Source organism: Rhincodon typus, chromosome 24, assembly GCF_021869965.1.
Source record: "Rhincodon typus isolate 14 chromosome 24, sRhiTyp1.1, whole genome shotgun sequence".
NCBI classification, from domain to species: Eukaryota; Metazoa; Chordata; class Chondrichthyes; order Orectolobiformes; family Rhincodontidae; genus Rhincodon; species Rhincodon typus.
This window is the reverse complement of record NC_063355.1, coordinates 11,945,505-11,966,343: the sequence shown is the minus strand read 5'-3', so window position 1 is coordinate 11,966,343 and position 20,839 is coordinate 11,945,505. Positions and strand designations below refer to the sequence as shown.

The 20,839-nt window shown below is 40.4% G+C and overlaps 1 protein-coding gene across 2 annotated transcripts in view; it reads right to left on the bottom strand.

Annotated features, from left to right (window-relative positions):
• The window catches only part of kremen1 (kringle containing transmembrane protein 1), a 164,357-nt gene that overhangs the window by 52,507 nt on the left and 91,011 nt on the right, over window positions 1-20,839 (bottom strand). For both annotated transcript variants that reach the window (XM_048611475.1, XM_048611476.1), the window contains one exon: window positions 6,964-7,088. In XM_048611475.1, coding sequence (XP_048467432.1) covers window positions 6,964-7,088 — 125 coding nt within the window. The remainder of the gene's footprint in view (window positions 1-6,963; window positions 7,089-20,839) is intronic.

Here is a 20,839-nt window from a genome sequence, read left to right as displayed (position 1 = left end):
TGTCTCGTTTTCATCATCTCTCCCAATTCCATCCTCTTCCCCATTCTCTACAAAATGGGAGTGACAGTGAAATCTGTCCAGCATAGAGTATTATATTGCCTGATGATATAAACTAGTAAAAGTATGCTTCCTAGAATTAAGGCGAATTTTGTTTCTGAAAGTGCTGATGTTAATCCAGATGTTGAAAGTTGCTCCAATACTGGGGTTTTCAATTGGCAATGCCCTAATAATCTGCCCCACTGCCTCCGAACCTGCTCCTAGGAGGGCACTAAACTACCCCCTCAGCAAATTTACGTAAGACTGAGCCTGTGTTCTGTGGAGTTTGGAAGAACATGAATCAGGAGCAGGAGTAGGCCATTCAGTTCCTTCAAGCCTCTCCACAGTTCAACACACTCATGGCTGATCAGTCTATAAGTTCAAAAGCACATTCCCACCGAATCCCCTTTTGTTTAACGGAAATCTATTCACCCCTGCCTTAAAAATACTTAATGACTCGGAGGTTGAGAGGTGACCTTCAATAGGTTTAAAAAAATCACACGGGGTACAGATAGGATTAATGGTAAGTGTCTTTACTCTAGGATGGAGAATTTCAAGACTCCAGGGCATATTTTGAATGTGAGAGGAGAGAGATTTAAAAAAGACATGAGAGGCAATTTTTTTTACACAGAGGATGGTTTGCATGTAGAACGAGCTTCCTGAGGAAGTGGTGGATGCAGATACCGTTATAACATTAAAAAGACATTTGGATAAGTAAATGAATAAGAAATATTTGGAGAGATATGGGCCAAGTGCAGGCAGGTGGGACTAGTTTAGTTTGGGATTATGGTCGACATGAACTGGTTGGACCAAAGGGTCTGTTCCCATGTTGTATGACTCTATGACCCTGCTTCCACCACCTTTTCAAGAAGTCTTCCTCTGACAGAAAGATTTTCACTTCTTCTCTGTTCTAAATGGGCAAGCCTGATTTTTAAATAATGACAACCTAGTTCTAGATTCTCCCATAAGAGGAAACATCCTCTCCACATCTATCCTGCCAAGGTGCCATGGGATCATGTATGTTTCAATCAAGTCACCTGTTACTTTTGAACTCCAGCAGATACAAGCCTAGTCTGTACAGCCTTTTCTTATTAGACAATCCATACTCTCCAGGTATTAGTTGAGTAAACCTTCTCTGAACTACTTCTAACACATTTACATTCTTCCTTAATTAACGTGACAAGTACTGAGCACAGTACTCCTGGTGTGGTCTCACTAATGACCAGTGTAACATAAACATAGCCTCCCTCCTTTTGTATTCAATTCCCCTCATGATAAATGATAAGATTCTATTAACTTGTCCAATTACTTGCTGCACCTGCACCTATTGCGTCTTGCAAACCTGAAAAGACCTACTTACACTTTTTTTCTGTTAGCTAGCCAATCTTCTATCCATGCCAAAATGCTATCCCTGAAACTATGTGCTTTTATATTCTACAATAACCTTTGATGTGGCACCTTATCAAATGCCAACCTAAGTACAGTACATCCATCAGTTCCCCTTTGTCTACAGCATGTGTTACCTCCTCAAATAACTCCAATAGATTAGTCAAATATGATTTCTCTTTCACAAAACTATGCTGTTTCTGCCGAACTATCTTGAAGCTATCCAGGAGCCATGTTATATCTTTCTTAATAATTGATTCTAACATTTTCCTTATGAGACATTTTAAGTTATTTGGCTGGTAGTTTCTTTCTTTCTATGTCCCTACCTTTATGAATTTAACTGGAAGGGACAATACCCTTATAAAGAGCATCTAGGAAAATTAAAACTAACACATCAAGTACCTCATTGGCTACTTCTTGTAAGGTCCTCTGATGAAGTCCATCAGGACTCAACCACTTGTTAGCCGCAGCTCCAGCAGTTTACTCAATACCACTTCTCTGATGATTATGATTTTCCTGAGTTCCTCTGACCCTTCCATCTCCTGATTTAACACTGCTCCTGGGATATGCTTGTATCCTCTATATTGAAGGCTGATGCAAAATACCTGTTCAATTCATTTGCATTTCCTCAGCTTCCATTAGTAATTCTCCAATCTGACTTTCTAATAGGACCCAATCTCACATTCTTAAGTATTTTCCATTTTAAATATTTATAGAAGCTTTTATAACGTGTTTTAATATTTCTGGCTAGCTTTCTTTTGTGCTTGCATGTTTTTCCTCTTCAATCTTTTTTTTGGTAATTGCTCGCTATTTTTTATATTCTGTCCAATATTCTGACCTGCTACCCATCTATGCACAATTATGTGTTTTTTCTTTAAGTATGGCACTACCCTTAACATTTCTAGATAATCATGAATGATGGCTCCAACCCTTGGAATTTTTCTTACTCATTGGAATACATCAATTCTGTAAATTCCGTGTGCCACCATATTTTCAGTGACCTATCTTTTAAACTAATTTGCTAATTCACTTCAGCCAGCTCTGCTTTGTTGCCACTTTCATCCTTAATGAAATATTAATAATAGATGCAGACTCGCTCATCTCACCCTCAAACCAAATGCAAAATTCAATCATATTACAGTCACTGCTACTTAGGGGCACTTTCATTATGCAATTATTAATTACCCTTATCTTGCCACACAATACCAGATTTTGTACAGCCTGCTTGGGTTGGCTCTAAAACATAGCCTCAACATATTCTTTGAACTCCACATCTAAGCTATTTTTTCCCATCTGACATTTTGAGTCAATACGTAGATTAAAATCTCCCATCACTATCACCAGGCCTTTCTGACAAACTTTCATTATTTTTTTGCCCCCACCCTACTGCGCGGTTACTGTTATGGGGCCTGTACACCTCTCCCACAAGTCACTTCTTACCTCTATCATTTCTCATTTTTACACAAACATTTTCTACACCTTAGTTTCCTGAACTTAAGCCATCCCTCTCTATTGTGCTGATTCCATCATTAACAAACAGAACCATTCTTTCACCTTTCCCTCCTTTCCTGTCTTTCTCAAACGTCCAGATTCAGGTCCCAATCTGTGTCATCCTGTAGCTATTTCCCTGTAAGTTCCACTCCTAACTGTTGGTTGGTTCTTAGATTCATACTGTCTCTCCCTTCTTGTCATGCTTTGTTTATCATTTCCAATATTAATACCTTTCTCTTTAGCTTTGCCTTTGCTCTTCATTTTACCACATTTTCCCAAATTTAATCCCTTGCCTCAACTATTCAGTTTAAAATCCCCTTTACTTCACTAGTTATGCAGTTGGCAAGAATACCAGGCCCAGCACAGATCAGGTGATGATTATCCCATTTTCCCCAGTACTGATACCAGTGCCCCACAACCCAGAAACCACTTCTACCACACCTGAATAGAATAAACCTTAAATGCTTACCAGATACTCACCAATTTTAAGCTTCTTCTCCTGTAGCAGAATAAGAATCAATTCCTGGAGGCTGAAAATGTTAACGCAAAAAGCTAAGGCCACAAGACACCTCTTTCCCTCCCGCCTCCCCTATTCCCCTCCCAGAGTACCTAATTCATTTAACTCCAACTCTCCATTATACATTGCATTCAAATTCCAAAGCGCACTAAGTTGGCTAGTTTTATATGCTTCTGGCTCATTTAATAAGGATACAGTTTTTCCGGTTCTAAATGATGCTGATCCTTCATTGGAATCCCTGTAAAATCCCTGCTTAAGGTTAACAATTACACACTTTAAACTATAGATTTCAGTTTAGTGTCAATAACGGTTATAAATTAAATTAGATTTGTACAAAATAAAAACTCAGATTTTCCTGCCCAACAGCTGCTCACACTCAGTCCTAAATTATAAAATTCTTAAAGGACAAGAGAGAGTAGATGAAGAAAGGATCTTTTCCGTGGGTAAGGGGAGGATCTAAAACAAAGAGATATTGTCTCAGACTGAGGGGTAATCCATTTATAACTGAAAATGAATATGTGGTGGAATGTTGTGGGATGTGGCTCAGATGGTGGTGAAGTTTGAAAGTCTCTATCCAAGAGAGCTGTGGGAACTTAGCCATTGAGTGAGTTCAAGAGAGATATTTATAAATTTCTAGGTATTAAAGCTATTAATGGGTATGTGTGTGGTGTGGGATATAGAGGGAGATGATCAGCTCTGATCTAGAGGGGTAGAATAGGCTTGAGAGGCCGAATGGCCTGCTCCTACTCCAATGTTCTGACTGCATAGAAAGAGGATATTTGACCCATAGTGTCCAAAAATTAACCTTGTCATCCCTTCTCACTGTCCAGCTCTTGGCCCACAGCGATAGAGTTAATGTTAGTGTTAGGGTTAGGGTAAAACATTTTGAATGCACATTCAAGTAGTTTTTATGTGCAATGGAGAGTTTCATGTCTCTGCTATCTTTCAAGACAGTTCCAGCAGGTGAAGAAAAAACCCTTATTCCTTTCATGCAATTACTTTAAATCTACAGCCTCAGTTATTGTTATATCTGCGAAGGGAAATATATTCTTACCAAACACTTTATCTAGACTTCTCATCATTTTACCACCTGAATTCAGTCTCCCCTTTGCCCCTTCAGCCTATTCAATCTTTCCTCAGGGCAAAACTTCTCTATCCCTGTTAATATACATGCTAATTTTTGCACTGTCTTGTATGAAACATCGTCCCTGTGATGTGACCAGATTGTATGCAATACTTTTGCTGTGTTTAATGAGTTTTTTATACTGTTTGAGCATTTTCTGCCCACTCTTGGATCATGTGATAAAGGAAAGTCTTTTTGGATCAGGATCTGTCTACCTTTTTACTTTTAGAGATCTAATGAGATTTTTGTTTTCTTCCTTATTGTCTCATGAAATGTAGGTGTTACTGACAAGTACAGCATTTGTCGCCCATCCCTAATTGCCCCTGAACTAAGTGGCTTGCGAGTTCATTTCAAAGGGCATTTAAGGGTCAATCGAATCAATGTGGATCTGCAATCACATGGAAGCTAGATCAGGTAAGCATGGCAGATTTCCTTCCCTAAAGACATTAGTGAACCAGATGTGTTTTCACATTAGATTCTGGAGTGAACAAAGTTAAATGCCACCAGCTGCTATAATTGAATTTGAACCCATGTCTCTAGAGAATTAATCGAGCACCTCTGGATTACTAACCAAGTGACATTACCACTACACTACTGTCTTCCACAAGGACTCCAAAGTGCCTCCATTCCTCTTACCATCCTGCATCCTACCATCTATTGTGCATTCTCTTGCCTTGTTTAGTCTCCTTAAGTTAATTACCTCATACTCCTCCAGGCAGAATATCAATTTGCACTTTTCTCTCTACTTGAATAGTCCATTGGTACTTCACAGAATCTATAGCCTTTCTCCCTCACTATCAACCAGACAACCATTGTTTCTATCAACTGCTAACTATCTCCTATATTTGATTCTATATCATTGCTCTATAACACAAAGAGCAAAGGACTGAGTAGTGAGGCCTAGAAGTCCCATTGGAAATAGAGTTCCAATCACAAAAACATTTGATTTTTACCCTTTGATATGTTGAGCCAAGGTTGGTTTCAACTTGCCAATTTATACCACGTCTTACAAATATTTACTCACCTGACCGTTCTGTCATGTGGGATCTTAACAATGGCTAAAACTCAAATCAATTGTATCAAATGTACTCTTCTCATCAGCCTCTATTATCTCCCCAAATAGTTCAATTAAATATTCAGACATAATCTTTCCTTAACAAATTCATGCTGACTGTCCTTGAGTAGTCCAGGCCTTTTTAAAATTTTCTCCTGCCCATCAGAAACGCTTCCAATAATTTTTTGACTGCCAATGTCAGGCTGATTGGCCAGTTTTTATTCAGTCTATAGCTTCCCCACTTTTTAGCAAAGGTACGGTGTTGGCAGACCTCTGACATCATGCCTATAGATAGACAGGAGTGGGAAATGAGATGGTCCATGTGCCCTGTTTGCACATCTTTAAAACTTTAAGGGAGTCTTAACCTCATTGTACAATATCCAACAATATCCACTAATGATGAACTAAACACAGTTTGGTGACTGCCCTCCCACCAATGATGCACTTCTCAGTCTCATCATTAAGCTGAGGAAATCCTTGCTCCTCAACTTAGTCCTCGCTGCCATCATTTGGCTGTGAGAGGAGTTTCTTTGTCACGTATTGGGGGGTGGAATCCTTGACCTGACTGACTTATGTTTGTGGACCAGGAATCTCAGCTCCAACATAACACTGCTTCCGGGATGTTGCTTGTATCCTCTATAGTGCAGACTGACGCAAACTACCTGTTCAATCCATCTGCCATGTCCTGATTTTCCATTAGTAATTCACCAACCTGACTGCCTACAGGACCAAATCTCACTTGGTTAACTCTTTTCTGCTTTAAATATTTGTAGAAACTTTTACGATCTGTTCTGATATTTCTGGCTAGCTGTCTCTCGCATTCCAATTCTCATTCCCTGAGCGAGTGGCAGCATCAGGTAGGAGCAGAGCCTGAGACAAACTTTGTGGATAAGAGAGAATCCCCTGTCATGAAAGGCTACAGCCCCAATAAATGAAGAGCCCATGGTTTCAGATGATCAACTCCTCCAACTGAGGCTGAGTGAAATATAAGGTTCTAATCCATCTCCAATTCTACAGAGTAGAATGTTCCATTTGTTCTCAGCATGCGTTATTAGACAAGCTTAATATTATTGTAAAAACATACAAGGTGGAATAAGAAATTTGACACCTTGTCCTCACATCTCCCTTGCCCAATGTCCCATAACCCACAGTTCTCAGGCCTTGTGACTCTGTTAAAACAGAATCACTCCCAGTGACCTCAGTACAATTATTGTGAATCTCACAATTGAGTGTAACTCTGCCGCAGTGTCACACATTTAGCAAATCCTTCTCACTCCGGCCTAAAGTCCTTTTCTTCTCGGAATTTCATCTCTATGATCCATTACAATTAATTTAAAACAGCAATCTGGCGTGTACCTTGAATCGCTTGCTCCTGCAAAACTTAATGCAGGTCTGGATGGTCAGCTTGTTGGAGGTTTCACTGCTGCCTGATAAAGGTGGTGGGTCACCATTGTCTTTGAAACAGCCCAGGTAGCCCGGCACTGAGGAAAACCAAAAAGCAGTAAATTAGCAACTATGTTCAGTAGCTTCGAGATACAGTGACACAAGCGGGCTATTCAAATTCATTGACAATTAGTTTCCCTTGGTTCGAGAATGAGTTGGATGGTTTTGTGTGAGATAACAGAATCAGGGGATGATTAATAAAAAAAAGGTGGAGAAGATTGAATTACTATCTTGGTAGCTGAATGGCAACTAGGTTTTTAAAATTCATTCATGGAATGTGGACATCACAGACTGTACCAACATTTATTGCCAATTCCTAGTTGCGCCTTGAGAACATGGTGGTGAGCTGCCAAGTTACAAGGGGCTCAATGACCTATTCCTGAATGACTTTAAGTAAGTCCCAGTACCTTGGGGTCTTTTTAAATAAAAAAAACTGACTAATCACTTCTTCAAAGGGCACCTCCTTGTTCAGGCACCCATTTACTCTCCGTCATGAATTTGCAGCTCCCAACTTGGCTGATAGTGCTGCCAATGTGTCAGAGCGGGAAGGCCGTCTGTTAGTCCTCCAACTCCAGGGGTTCATCCACTGTCCTTATTTGGTCAACGAACCCACTTTCTGACATCACTTGGCCTGGCTCTTTAAGAGTCCCAGTGCATATCTCTGAAACAATACTGTGTGGGGTCAGGACCCAGAACTGAATTAAGGCCAGGGTCCCAAACAATGGAAGGTTCCCCAGTGGAGCTGGGCCTACTGCTCTATGTGGGCAAGGCCTACACTGACTCATTGAGACATTACTGAAGCCCAGATCCATTAAGCCTTGATCATGAACAAAACAAATCAAAACATTGACCAAACTCTGCTCTTCATGGTCGCTTATTCCCACGGATAGTGATCTCCACAGTGATCTTTGCTTGAACTGTTCAGGTTATAGATGGCAGACAATTTGGCCTGATCCATATTCAGTAAGACAGACAGCAGGTACAATTTAATTAAAATTCCAAAAATCAGTCACTTTAATCCTCAATTAGCAGCAGCGCAACATTTTTGCAGCAAATTTGTGTGAATAACGCTTAACCGGCGTCAGTGTTGTCCCAGATACACATCTGAGACTGGTAAAGTTCCACTGACCCTAGAGTTTAAATGGAGGTGTTGAAAATGAATGGAGAGGATGTGGAAAAATGCACGAATGTGAAACTGGAGATAAAAATATTAATTCTGAAGACTAACTAAGGAAACGTAGCTTGCATTCCGTTCAGTGTGAATTAGCAAAGTGTTTAAGATGTTTAATGATTTTAATGGCTGGATACAGAGAATCTACTTCCTCAGGTAATCAAGCAAGAACAAGAGGATGCAATTTCAAAATTGGAATAAGGCTATTTAGGAGTGAAACCAGGAAGCAATTTTTCACATAATGGTCATTGAAATTTGGAACTCTCATCTCCAAAAGGCTGCGGATACCTGGACAATTGCATCTTCCAAGACTGAAGTAGATAATTCAGTATTAAATAACAATAAAGGATATGAAGTCAGAGCAAGTCAATCGAATTAAGGTGCAGAGAAACCCTATAATATAATTAAATATTGAAGTGACTAAATGGCCACTCTGTTGCTAGTGCTAAGAACATAAGAAATAGGAGCAAGATTAAACTTGCTAGTCTGCTCCACCATTTAATAAAATCATGACTGATCTTTACTTCATCTAAACCTTTCAGTGCTACCCCTCAATTCCTTTAATCTCCAAAATCTATCAATCACTGATTTGAATATATGTTCATAACATGAAATTCCATTCATCAGAACAAATTACTTCAATCTCATGAATACATTAACTGTCAGAGGCTTCTATAATCATAGAAGATGAAAGAACTGCGGATGCTGTAAATCAGAAACAAAAATAGATATTGCTGGAAAAGCTCAGCAGATCTGGCAGCATCTGTGGAAATCAAAGTTAACGTTTCAGGTTGAGTGACACTCCCTCAGCACGATGGCACAGAGGTTAGCACTGCTGCCTCACTGTGTTAGGGACCCAGGTTCAATTCCACCCTTGTGTGACTGTCTGTGTGGCATTTGCATGGTGTATGTGTGTGTGACTGTGCGCGCGTGTGCGTGTGTGCGTGTGTGTGTGTTTCCTCCAGAAGTTCTGATTTCCTCCCACAGTCCAAAGGTGTGCAGGATAGGTAGATTGGCCATGCTTAATTGCTCATAGCGGCAAGGTGGATTGGCTGTGGGAAATGCAGGGTTACAGGGATAGAGTAGTAGGGTGGGTGACGATGGGATATTCTTTGGAGGGTCAGTGTGATCTCGATGGGCTGAATGGCCATGATAGGGATTCTATAATTCTAGAACTGATGGTTGCTAGGAGAATAGCTACCATCAGTTGTGAGGGACAGTCACTCAATCCAAAACGTTAACCCTGATTTCTCTCCACAGAGGCTGCCAGACCTGCTGAGCTATTCCAGCAATTTCTGTTTATTTTCTATAATCATAACTAGTCTTTCTTACATTTTTACTTCAAAAATTGATGTCCTATCACAAAAACAAGTCTGATACAGATATTCAAAGTTTATTAGCAGTTTAGATTAGGCAAATGGAAAATGAGGATTTCTATTAGTCAATGTAACCAGTGGACAATGATAATGTCAAATAATCACCGAAAGATTACAGCGTACAGTTAGGAGATTTCTAAAATGTGAATACTTGTTAGAAAGATAAGCTTTCATACATATAGCAACTTCTACGACCTCACGTTATCCTAAAGTACAGCCCTGTCATTTAGATTCTTGAGCTGCGTAGGCATTTTATTTCTGGATAAATACTGTAGCTAATTTAAGCACAGCAAGATCCCACAAAGAGTAACCAGAGAACATACTAATTAAACTAATTCAATGATGTTGGGTACAGGATAGATGCTCGCCAGGACACCGTAAGACCCTAACTGGAATTCAACATTGGATTCTTTTACAGGTTTGAGTTTAACTTCTCGTCATTTGCAACATGGGGACATTGAAGGTCCTAATTTTAAAATTTGGCTAGAAATTGAGGCTTACCGAGTGGAAAAACTGAACAGCCTCCTGAAGCCTGAGGCCATGAAATTCTATCACTCAAACATTCCCTCACACTGACCTCTGTCCAGCATCATCACTGCAGCCGACAGAATAGAGTTCAAATCTTTGCAAGGTTAGGCTGCTGACAAGGAACCACGCCAAAGTAAGTAAGGGACTGGGGAGGATCAGAAAAGTCCACAATCGAAGGCACCCTGCTACTCCTGGTCCTCAAGGAACCTTTAAAAATATTAAATTACCTGGACTTCCTGGTCGCTGTTCACATTGTTTCACTGCCAGGCTTAAAATGTGGGGTCCTTGGTTGGTCCCAGAGTGAAAAACAGAAGATTGAATCCAGTCATATGATCAGAATTTGGCATTAAATTACATCCCCAGTTCACCGAGATGGGCATTGTTCTTGACACCGATTTGGTTGACATGGTGAGGACTTGGAACATGGCACAAATCTGGCCCTCGGAATTGTCCTCTAAACTTGCACTATTCATCTGGAGGCAATTAATATTCCCTGAGGTCATCCTACCAGAAGCAATGGCAGAAGCAGAATTTTTCATATATTTTCAAGAAGCGCACAGAGATTTGAAAAGAAACAGTAAGCTGAAGCAAGGAAACAAGACAAACGAGTATATCCTTCGGAAAGCCAGTGTGTGTCTCACGGGTCAGACAGTCTCTAAACGTCAGGGTCAACAGAAATTAAATGTTAAGAATTTAGAAGCCGAAAATCAAATTTTTTTCACTCTAAGGTTGGCAGATTTGCGAATAGGAATTATATCTCCTCAATGACAATGTGCAAATTCAAAGGGTTAATGGCTTGTATCAAAATACAGCTCAGAAGAATGTTGCACAGTCATGTCAGTCATTCAGAAGGTACTTTTCTCATGAGAAACGCTATCTATTAAAAGAAAAATAGTGAAATTGGCCACAAATCACAATTAGATAATGTTGAGTGGGAGAAGGAATTGCAGGAAGTTTTGAGAAACTGTGTGGTTATGGTTGATCAATCAAATAGGCATTTTTGAGTGGATTAGTCTTTTTGATTGTACGTAAAAATTCTTATGCTCTTATGAATACAAGTAGCTACAATGGGTCGCCATTGAAAAATGTCTGGTTTGGTATGGGTTGGCCGTGAGGTAAAGGTCTATATCATTGGGTTTGCCTTTAATCTGAGGCTTAGTTTGTACCTGAACCTTTGGTATTGGGCTGCTTCTGTTCTAAAAATACAGAAAAGAGCTGCAAGATGCTGGAAATGTGAAATGAAAACAAAAATTGTTGAAGAAATGCAGCAGGCCTGGCAGCATCTTAGGAGAGCAAAACAATGACCCTTCTTCAGAGTATTTTGCAACTTGTGTTACCACACAATTAAAAGATGTTTCTTTTCTGTTCAAAGGTTGAAAATCTTTTCAAATAATTTTTTGATTATTTTATTGCTGTTTGATAAAGATCTGAAAGGAGGGAATAATTCAGTCTCATGGGTACAATTAACTGCCAAGGGACACAACAATCATGCTCAATGGTTTCTCTTTATTTTGGTCTGAAGTAAGTCCTACCCCAAAAACAAAATCATTGTACCCTTGACTGATAAGCGTCCTATTAAAGAGATGAGGGAGACTTAATAATACACTCTTGACTTTAACATTGGAGAAAGCCATGAGCTTCTTATGAGTGTCTCAGTGGCTAACATGCTTAGCTCTGATTCAGAGGTACATGAGTTCAATTCTTGCTCCAAAAAACTTTCTTTTCCAAAAACCTGATTGCATTTTATAATCCTTTGAAAGCCATGGGTTTGTCTATTGACCCGGCTATTTGCAGGATCTGAGGACCTCTTTGGCTAAAGTACAACTTTCTGACTTGATTGTAGAATCCCTACACTATGGACCACAGAGTATGCCCTGACCCTCCGAAGAACTTCCCACCCAGACCGCAACCTATTCCCCCATAACCCCACATTGGCCATACAAATCCACCTAGCCTGCACATCTTTGAACTGTGGGAGGAAACTGGAGCACCTGGGGGAAACCCAACAGACGCAGGGAGAATGTGCAAACTCCACACAGACAGTCATCCAAGGCGGAGATCAAACCCGGGACCCTGGTACTTTGAGGCAGCAGTGCTAACCACTGTGCCAGCCTATTATGGCCATTCATGCATCCCTGTTATATGGTATTACACAATAGTGTCAGTGGTCAGGCTGGTTGAATGAATGGTGCAACATAACAAACATTTTGACCATCTTAATGCAATCTTCAAGGCAATTCTCAGCATTGAGATCAAAGTTTGACTAACTTACTCCCACCTTCAAACTGAGCATCAACATTACAAAAAAAAGGGACAGTAAGATTTTAGGGTGAACAATGTAGCAAAATTAAATGCTAAGAATATATTTGGAACTTGCCCAACTCAGTTTCAGGTGAATGGAAACCCTGAATTAACATGTGATAGGGGTGTAGATCCACCTCTATTGCTGTTGCATTATTGGTGGCCAATCTTTGGAATTCTTGAGCAAATTTGCAGTGAAATGCTTTTAATGTTTAGTTTTTTTTTGTTCTGTAAGGAATTGGACAGGTTTCCTTGCTTCAGATTGTTTCTCTCTTTGTTCAATTTATCTCGTCTATAGGGAGGGTTGATGTATTATAGAATACAGTATCACAGAGCGGTGAGAAAGTGGAACTCACTACCACACGGAATGGTTGAGGCACTAAGCATCGATGCACTTGAGAGGAAGCAAGCTAAATACTTGAGGGAGAAAGGGTAGAAGAGTGGAATGATAAGTTGCGGTAAAGTAAGGTGGGAGGTATTTTGTGTCGAGAATTAACAGCAGCAATAGACATGTTGGAGCAGATCGGCTATTTCTGTGCTGTAAACTTCTGTGTGCATTGCAGGAATTCACCAAGAATATTTTACTAACGCTGATTCCACAGCCTATCATTATCATAGCGGAGTGCTTACCAGTTTACTGTTTGATTGGCAGCTCCAAGTGGTTCTAATATCTTTGATGTGAAGTTATGAATACAACTCCTTAGTTTTATAATGGATTATCTAGTTGAATGAATTTAAATGCATATTATAAGTTTTCAAGAATGAATGCTGTTTTCAGAAGACTTAGAATTTTACTTTATTGCATCTCTGCATGGCTCCTAATGCATGGCAGATGTTGGATGGATTGGCATAGGACAAAAGGTAGTTTGTGGGGGCACGGGTTGGCATGATGCTACTTAGTTGGCATAGGAACTGTGGTTGCTTCGCTTGCTGAGCTGGTTCGTTAGTTCACAGACGTTTCATTACCCTGCTGGGTAACATCATCAGTGCAGCCTCCGATGAAGCGCTGTTGTGTTTTCCTGCCTGGTATTTAAACTCTGGGTTCTGTGGAGTTGATTACCTCATTTCCGGCTTTTCTTTGCAGTGGTGTGTACATAGGGTCTAATTCTATGTGTTTATTGATGGCCTTCTTGGTGGAGAACCAGGCCTCTAGAAATTCCTGTGCTTGTCTCTGCTTGGCTTGGCCTAGGATCCTGACGTTGTCCCAATCAGACTGGTGGTTCTCCTTATCCGTATGTGTGGAGATGAGTAAGTATTGATCATGTCTTTTTGTTGCTAGTTGGTGTTCATGTATTCTCATAGCTAGTTTCCTTCCTGTCTGTCCAATGTAATGTTTGTCACAGTCCTTGCATGGAATCTTGTATGTGCTGGTCTGTCCATGGTGGGTAAGGGGTCTTTGGTTCGAGTTAGCAGTTGGTGTAGTGTTGATATAGGTTTGTGCGCTACTCTGATGCCCAGTGGCCGTAGAAGTCTTGTGGACAGTTCAGATATGTTCTTGATGTACGATAATGTGACAAGTTTGTCGGGCCTGTTTAGGTATCCGTTGTCTCTAAATACTTGGTGGAGGTATTCTTCTTCATTTTGGCATAGTTCTGGATTGCTGCAGTGCGTTGTGGCATAAGAGCTGTCAAGAGCCACTGGGAGTGGGTAGAGAAGGATGGCGGATATAAAAGGCTGTGGGGTAGGGTGGGGGAGTATGTGCTGGCATGGGTGAATCATGGGGCATGAGCATATGTGATGGGTGTGCAGGATAGGGTTAGAAGGCTACCTCTTGTTTTATTCTTTTCTCTACGACTGCCGGAGCACCAAAATCAGACTTTCAGATATCCCACCTCCACATCCAGCCACACCTGTGTCGGCCTCCATACTGTTATCAGGAGCAGGTGGCACCCTCCCTCATCCTGGGGCCATCTGGGGCAGTTGTTCAGGAGTCAGGCAGGTGGGACCAGAACTTTTCCCTGGTTTTGCATTCCGAGTCCCAATCAAAAATCTGGGCCCTTGTTAGATCACATTGAAGTCTTCTATACTCAAAGGAATACAAGCTTAATTATAGAAGTCAAGTCACTATCACTGTCTTACACTGTTACATTGAGTCATGGCCTACCCCACTGTACCTGCTATTCACACAAGAAATGTCAAATATTTTGAAGTATCTATTTGTATTTAAATTAGTTCACATTGTTCACATTCACCACTGAGTGGGAAACTGGTAGGTCTAATTTGTCGCAGGCATTAAAAAACTCACAACACTCTGGAACCTTTACACATATTACTTTGATTAAATTCTTAATATCCCTGGATTGCTTTCTGCCTCAGACTGGCTGATTAGATACTGTTAAATACACCCACACTACACAGCAATCAATAAGTACATATATTACCTAAAAGGCTGCTCCATGACAAGATCGAGACTAGAATGATTAACACAGCAAGTAGATTCAGCGTGCAACGCAGCTGCTGGATTTAACACTGCAACATTGACTGATGTCCTTGTCATTAATGCCTAATGTCACCGATAGTAAGCATCATTGGAACAGCTCCCTTAAACATGAATTCTGTTATCCAGTGTCATTTTTTTTTCACTAAAGGCCTTGAGGAGGGTGTTTATGAGGGGTACCAGTTCTTTGGACAGACTGGAAAAGCTGGAGTTGTTTTCCTTAGGGCACAGCAAGGCAAGAAGACATTTGACTTAGGCATCATCTAATCATTTTTGTTTTGAGACTTAAAGAAGAGAGATTTTTTTTTTTAGTGGCACAGAGGTTGTAACCCAAGGACACAATGAGAAAACAAAAGTGATATGAGAGAAGTTTTAAGCTTATGCACAGCAAGTTGCAATTGGAAATGCACCGCCTGAGAAAATAGTTGAATTGTAAAGAGAAATGATTAAAACTCGAAGGAATTTTTTTTTACAGAGTTATACAGAAAGAATAGAAGCAGATTACTAGGTCAACTCTGCCAAAGGGGAAAGATAGACACAATGGACTATTTCTTTTAAGGTCTCCTTCTGAGTGGTGTCATTGTATAATACATGATCTGAAAAGTGTAATTAAAGTCAATTGAAAATATAACAGAATGATATTCGGGCTCAAGGGGGAAATTTATGAGGACCACTAGTGTAAGCCTTGATTTTATTCCCTTGAGTAGTAGAAGGTTAAGGTGTGATCTGTTTAGTCCATCTAAATTTTGAAAAGGATTCAGCTGTGTAGATACTAAAAAACTCTTACCTCTTGAGAAATCAGAAACAAGGGGACATAATCTGAGAGTTAGGCCAATCAGGAGGGAAATCTGGAACTTTCTCCCTCCCAGAAGGTTGTAGTGGTGGGAAAGACTGGAAGCTAAAATTGAGATAGGCCCGGATTCTCTCTCCTGAGTCAGGCAGAGTGAGTCAGAAAATCTTGCAGCTTACCGCCCCCTGCTTCAAGAGAATCACACCCGAATGGCGCATCTTCTTTCCCAGGGGTGGGGGCACAGTGGGTATGGGACGCAATTGTGTCTGGGACCCTCGAACACAGATCGGAAACAATCACACTGTGAGCACAGGCAGGCTCTATAAGAAGCCCACCTCACTTCGCTGACACTTCGTTCCAGCTATTTTGTGAAATGTTACGGTCTTTAGCCCTTACCAGTCACACTCTCTCACACCCACCCCATCCACACTGCCATACTATATCACAGCAATCCATGGTATACCTCCACCCCCATGGCCCCTTTGTAGCTCTATACCAACTTAATTCCTTCTCAAACCCCAAAGCACCAGATAATCCTTTTGCCACCTTAATGTCAATTAATACCACACCACTCTTTTCACTTACACTGTCTGTTCAACTCACCCAGTATCCACTATTGCCAAACCTCAGGAGCCATACCGAGATGGAACAAAATTCCAAATATCTATTACATCCTTCACTAGATAAAATAAAGGTATTACTCAGAAAAGTAATTTGCAACATTTAAATTCCATCAAGTGTTTCAACCTGAATAGAAACTTAACATTTGTATTCATAACCCAACATCAAAGAGAAGTAATCATGTAATAACTTACTTCAGCTATCAATCTAACAATGAACTTCAGAGTCTCCACTGAGGTAAATAAAAAGGTTGTGGAAAGCAGCTATGTACTAATAATGACATTATAATAATTCTTGGGTTAATGCCAACCAATAGCTGCTGTGACTGTTGCCACAGACTTTATTCAACCACCACTGACACAGGCTGACTATTTCGTTTTTTTTGCAAGGGATGAAAATTTAAACAACTTCACAGATTGAGTTTCCTTTCTTGCCTCTCACCAACACAGACAGGCTTTTTTAAAAACTCTGAAATGGTTGGAGATTAAAATAATTTCCCAGCTTTATAATTCTATGGACATTCTACACCCCTCAAGAGCATTCCTAATTATTTTAACAAGTCATAGCTCTCTCACTGCTCCAGTAAAAATAGAGCCTGTTTGAATGCAGCACTGAATTCAATTGGCCCTGCTGAACTCGGAGTGCCTTTATGGTCTACTTTCTTTGCTCTCCTGATGAAAATGGGATATCTCAGAAATCAGGGTCAGTATTTCCAGCTCCAGGGTCCATCCATCATTTGCAGTATCCATGAAGGTGCCATAACTGCAAAAATCCAGCCACAGATTTTTTAATTGTTGAATAATGGTATCAAGGAATATAAAGCTGAGCTACGATTTAGCTGAATGGAGAGCAGATTTGAGGAACTAATTGGTGTACCCTTGTTCCTATGCATGTCAACCTACAGATTAATGAAAAAAATTCAATGGTTCAATTGCTGAGAAGCAGCTTTGAAAATGAGCCATTAGTCACTGAAATCAAGTCATTTGCTGAAAGTGCAATGGGAACATGAGTTCCTCATAAATTAGAATACAGGGAGAGGCAATGGAGAAATTATACACAAAAGATCTACTGACACTTAGCTATGAGCCAGAATTTGGCATAGAACATAGAAAACAGGAGCAGGAGTAGGCCATTCAGCCCTTTGAGCCTGCTCCCTCATTCAATATGGACATGGACGATCAACCAACTCAATACCCTGTTCCTAATTTCTCCCCGTACTCTTTGATCCTTTTAGCCCCAAGAACTCTATCTAAGCCTTTCTTGAAATCACCCTGACTGATCTAGCCTCTGTTCATTTGTGAGTCCTGCCATCTCTGGAATCAGTCACTGCACTCCCTCTGTCGCCAGAATATCCATCCTAAGATATGGAGACCAAAACTACACACAAAACTCCACTTGTAACTTCACCAAGGCCCTGTGCAATTACAGCCAGATATCCCTGCTCCTGTACTCAAATCATCTAATTATGAAGACCAACATACCAGTGCTTTCTTCGACGCCTGCTGAATCGGTATTGCTTTTCAGATAATTATCTGCCTTCCTGTTTTTGCTACCAAAGTGGATAACCTGTCATTTATCCATATTATACCTCACTTCCCATGCATTTGCCTACTCACTCAACTTGTCCAAATTACACTGAAACATCTCTGCATCCTCTTCACAGCTCACCCTCCCACTCAGCTTCAAGACATCTACATACCTGCAGATATTACATTCAGGTTCCTCATCTAAATCATTAATACATGTTGTGAATAGCTAGGGTGCAAGCACTGATCCTTGCGGTAATCCATTAGTCACTGGCTGCCACTTGGAACAAGACCCGTTTGTTCTTACTCTATTGACCAATAACATTGAGCACCATCTACCACCAATATGGTCGCAGATTTTAATACATGACATTACATCAATGACTGCATCTCAGAATTGGCTTCAAGGGAGCAAATAGTCAAGGATTTCTCAGAAGGTATGTATTCGAATGTAAAGGAGAGCGGTCAATATGTTGCAGGAGGAATCTGCCCATTCCCACTGTTTCCTCTGTTAGCCAATGCAGAGTTTGCATTAATTGGTATTCTAAAACATACCAAATTAGTCAAAAAAATTGGACAAAATCTGATGCCTCTATAGTACCATTGTCAGTTACAGCTCATGACTGTTTTAAATCAAATTAAAGCCATCACAACTTCTAAAACAAAACAGAAACTGGAAAACATGAACTGGAAGTACAAGGAAGACACAGAAAGTGTTAGAGTGAGCATCATCGTTCTATCCGAGGCTCCTCAAGGTGCTATACATACAATTAATTACTTTCGTGATTGAGTGACTGTGGCTACAAAGTCGAATGTGGGACTAACTCTGTAGAAAGCAACAGCTCCTCAAAAGCAATGGGATTAATAACTTGTTTTTTTTCGGGGTGTTGCGTGTCAGCCTGTATTCTGAACTCAAACCCCTCGAGCTATGACGTTAAGAAGAATGATCAAAGACTAAACCACAACCAGTGGAATCTAATGCGTAGCAATCACAATTCGCACATATGCAGGACATCTTTCTTTCAAAGAAGAAATAGGCAAAGCGGTGAGCAGTCACTGCCAGGAATTAATAAGAAGCAACTTCATGTCAGTTGGGAGGAGCAGGCCACTGAGAATGGAGAGCAAGTAACAACGTAGCCTCCTTTAGCTGTTATTTTGTGTCTTTACATTATTCACGGAATCAAGGAGTGGAAGGATTTGCAGACTGTTTAACAACCTGACAGACTGTAATCATCTTTATAACCTGTCTGTTCAGGAGGCTTTATGGTTTCCACACCTCATATGGGAGTTTGGGGAAGGTGGGGTAGCTGGGAGATGTGGTGTGATGATGTAATTACCCTAACCCACTGGACGCTAAGTGCCCACCAGATATCAAGGCAGTATTCCGCAATCCACTCTCCAATTCCCGATGTGGAGTTCAAACTTCACACCTTCTGACTCAAAGGTATGGATACTACCACTGACACAGTTACAAAGTGGCAAAGGCCAGGAGTAGGCTTCTCAATTGCTGTCTCACACATTGCAAAACACATGGACAGCAGTGGTTCAAGAGGGCGGTTCAACATTTCTTTCTCAAGACTATTAGGGAAGGGCAATGAATGCTGACCTAGCCAGCGACACCCACATCCCATGGACAAATGGGCAGAAAAAAAACTGGAAAGGAAAACACAATATAAATGGGGGTTGGGGGAGTGCCAGTTGCATTCAGGAGATTGTTAGGCATTGGAATCCTGTGCATGAGATTAGTGTGATTCAGTTTGTTGTTAGTTCAACACACCAACCCTCCAATCTACCAGCTAGCAGTTCAATTATATCCAAAGAAATCAGGTGGAAAAATAGCAATACAACTTAAAATCTTCTGTTGAATGAAAAAGATAGTCATTCATGACTATTTCTTTATCATTGAATTTCGGGAATAGAATTAAAAATATATATGAACATAAATATATATATATATAAAAAATGGTAGCTGAAAAGGTTGCATCATTGTAAGTTGCCCATGAACCTATGCCAGAAGAAATCACTGTGAAGTAAATGAGACACTGAGCACAGTTGATTAACAAAACAATACATTTGAACTGGAACGATGCTGTATTCATGAATTAAAGGTCACTTTATCTTATATAATGTTATCTGAATAATCCAAGCTTATCCTTCAAAGGCAAATTGATTCTTAACCTATTTCAGTGGATCCTGGCTGAGCTCCAGCAGGAAGGGCCATTCACAGTGGCTCATAATTTATGTTTCCATCCATTGACTTTACTGCTAGATGCTATGGGACTGCACACCAGAGATTCCCTGAGATTCGCTCTCTCGAAAAGCTGAAATGATCAGACTCCACAGGCACACCAGGTCGTATCACCCTAAGCAGTTATGCAGTCATAGTGATTGTGTCTGAGTTATGAACCTGTCAGTCCAAATATCATCATATATTATCTGCACAGAGCGCACGAACACAATGGTAGATGTCTCCCTGGCCAGTGTGTGGTGTGGCTCTGGAATATTTTGCTATTTTTTAAAGAACCAGTCAGTAGTAATATAAATATTTTCAATATTCGCATATTCAATTTTCATATTTATAATGCTGCTGAACAGTTCAAGTCCCAGCACCTACAAAAACGTAAACAAAATCCTTTCTGTTGATTCTGTGTTACAATGTTATGGTAACATTTCTCTTTGTTCATGATGCCACTGATTAGTTTTTTTGATCTTCACAGGCTAGTTTTTTTTTTATTATGCAGCTGCTAGGAGGTATGTGTGCGAACCCTAGTTTGTTGTTTTACTCTCAATTTTCCTCCCTGCCTTCTGGGGAAAGACTCTGCCTTTGATCACTGTGAATAATACTCAGTGAGACACCACCCTTTGGGAAACTGGATATAAACTCACTTGGGGCTAGCCCACCATATTGCAATCTGAACTTCACCGGCTATCCTTGAATTTTTCTTTCTTCATCTTGGAGTTGTAATCATGTCAGCAGGGATTTGGACCCTCTGATGGTTCTGTTGGTCTGAACATTGGATTGCTTCATGGCTCAAGGAA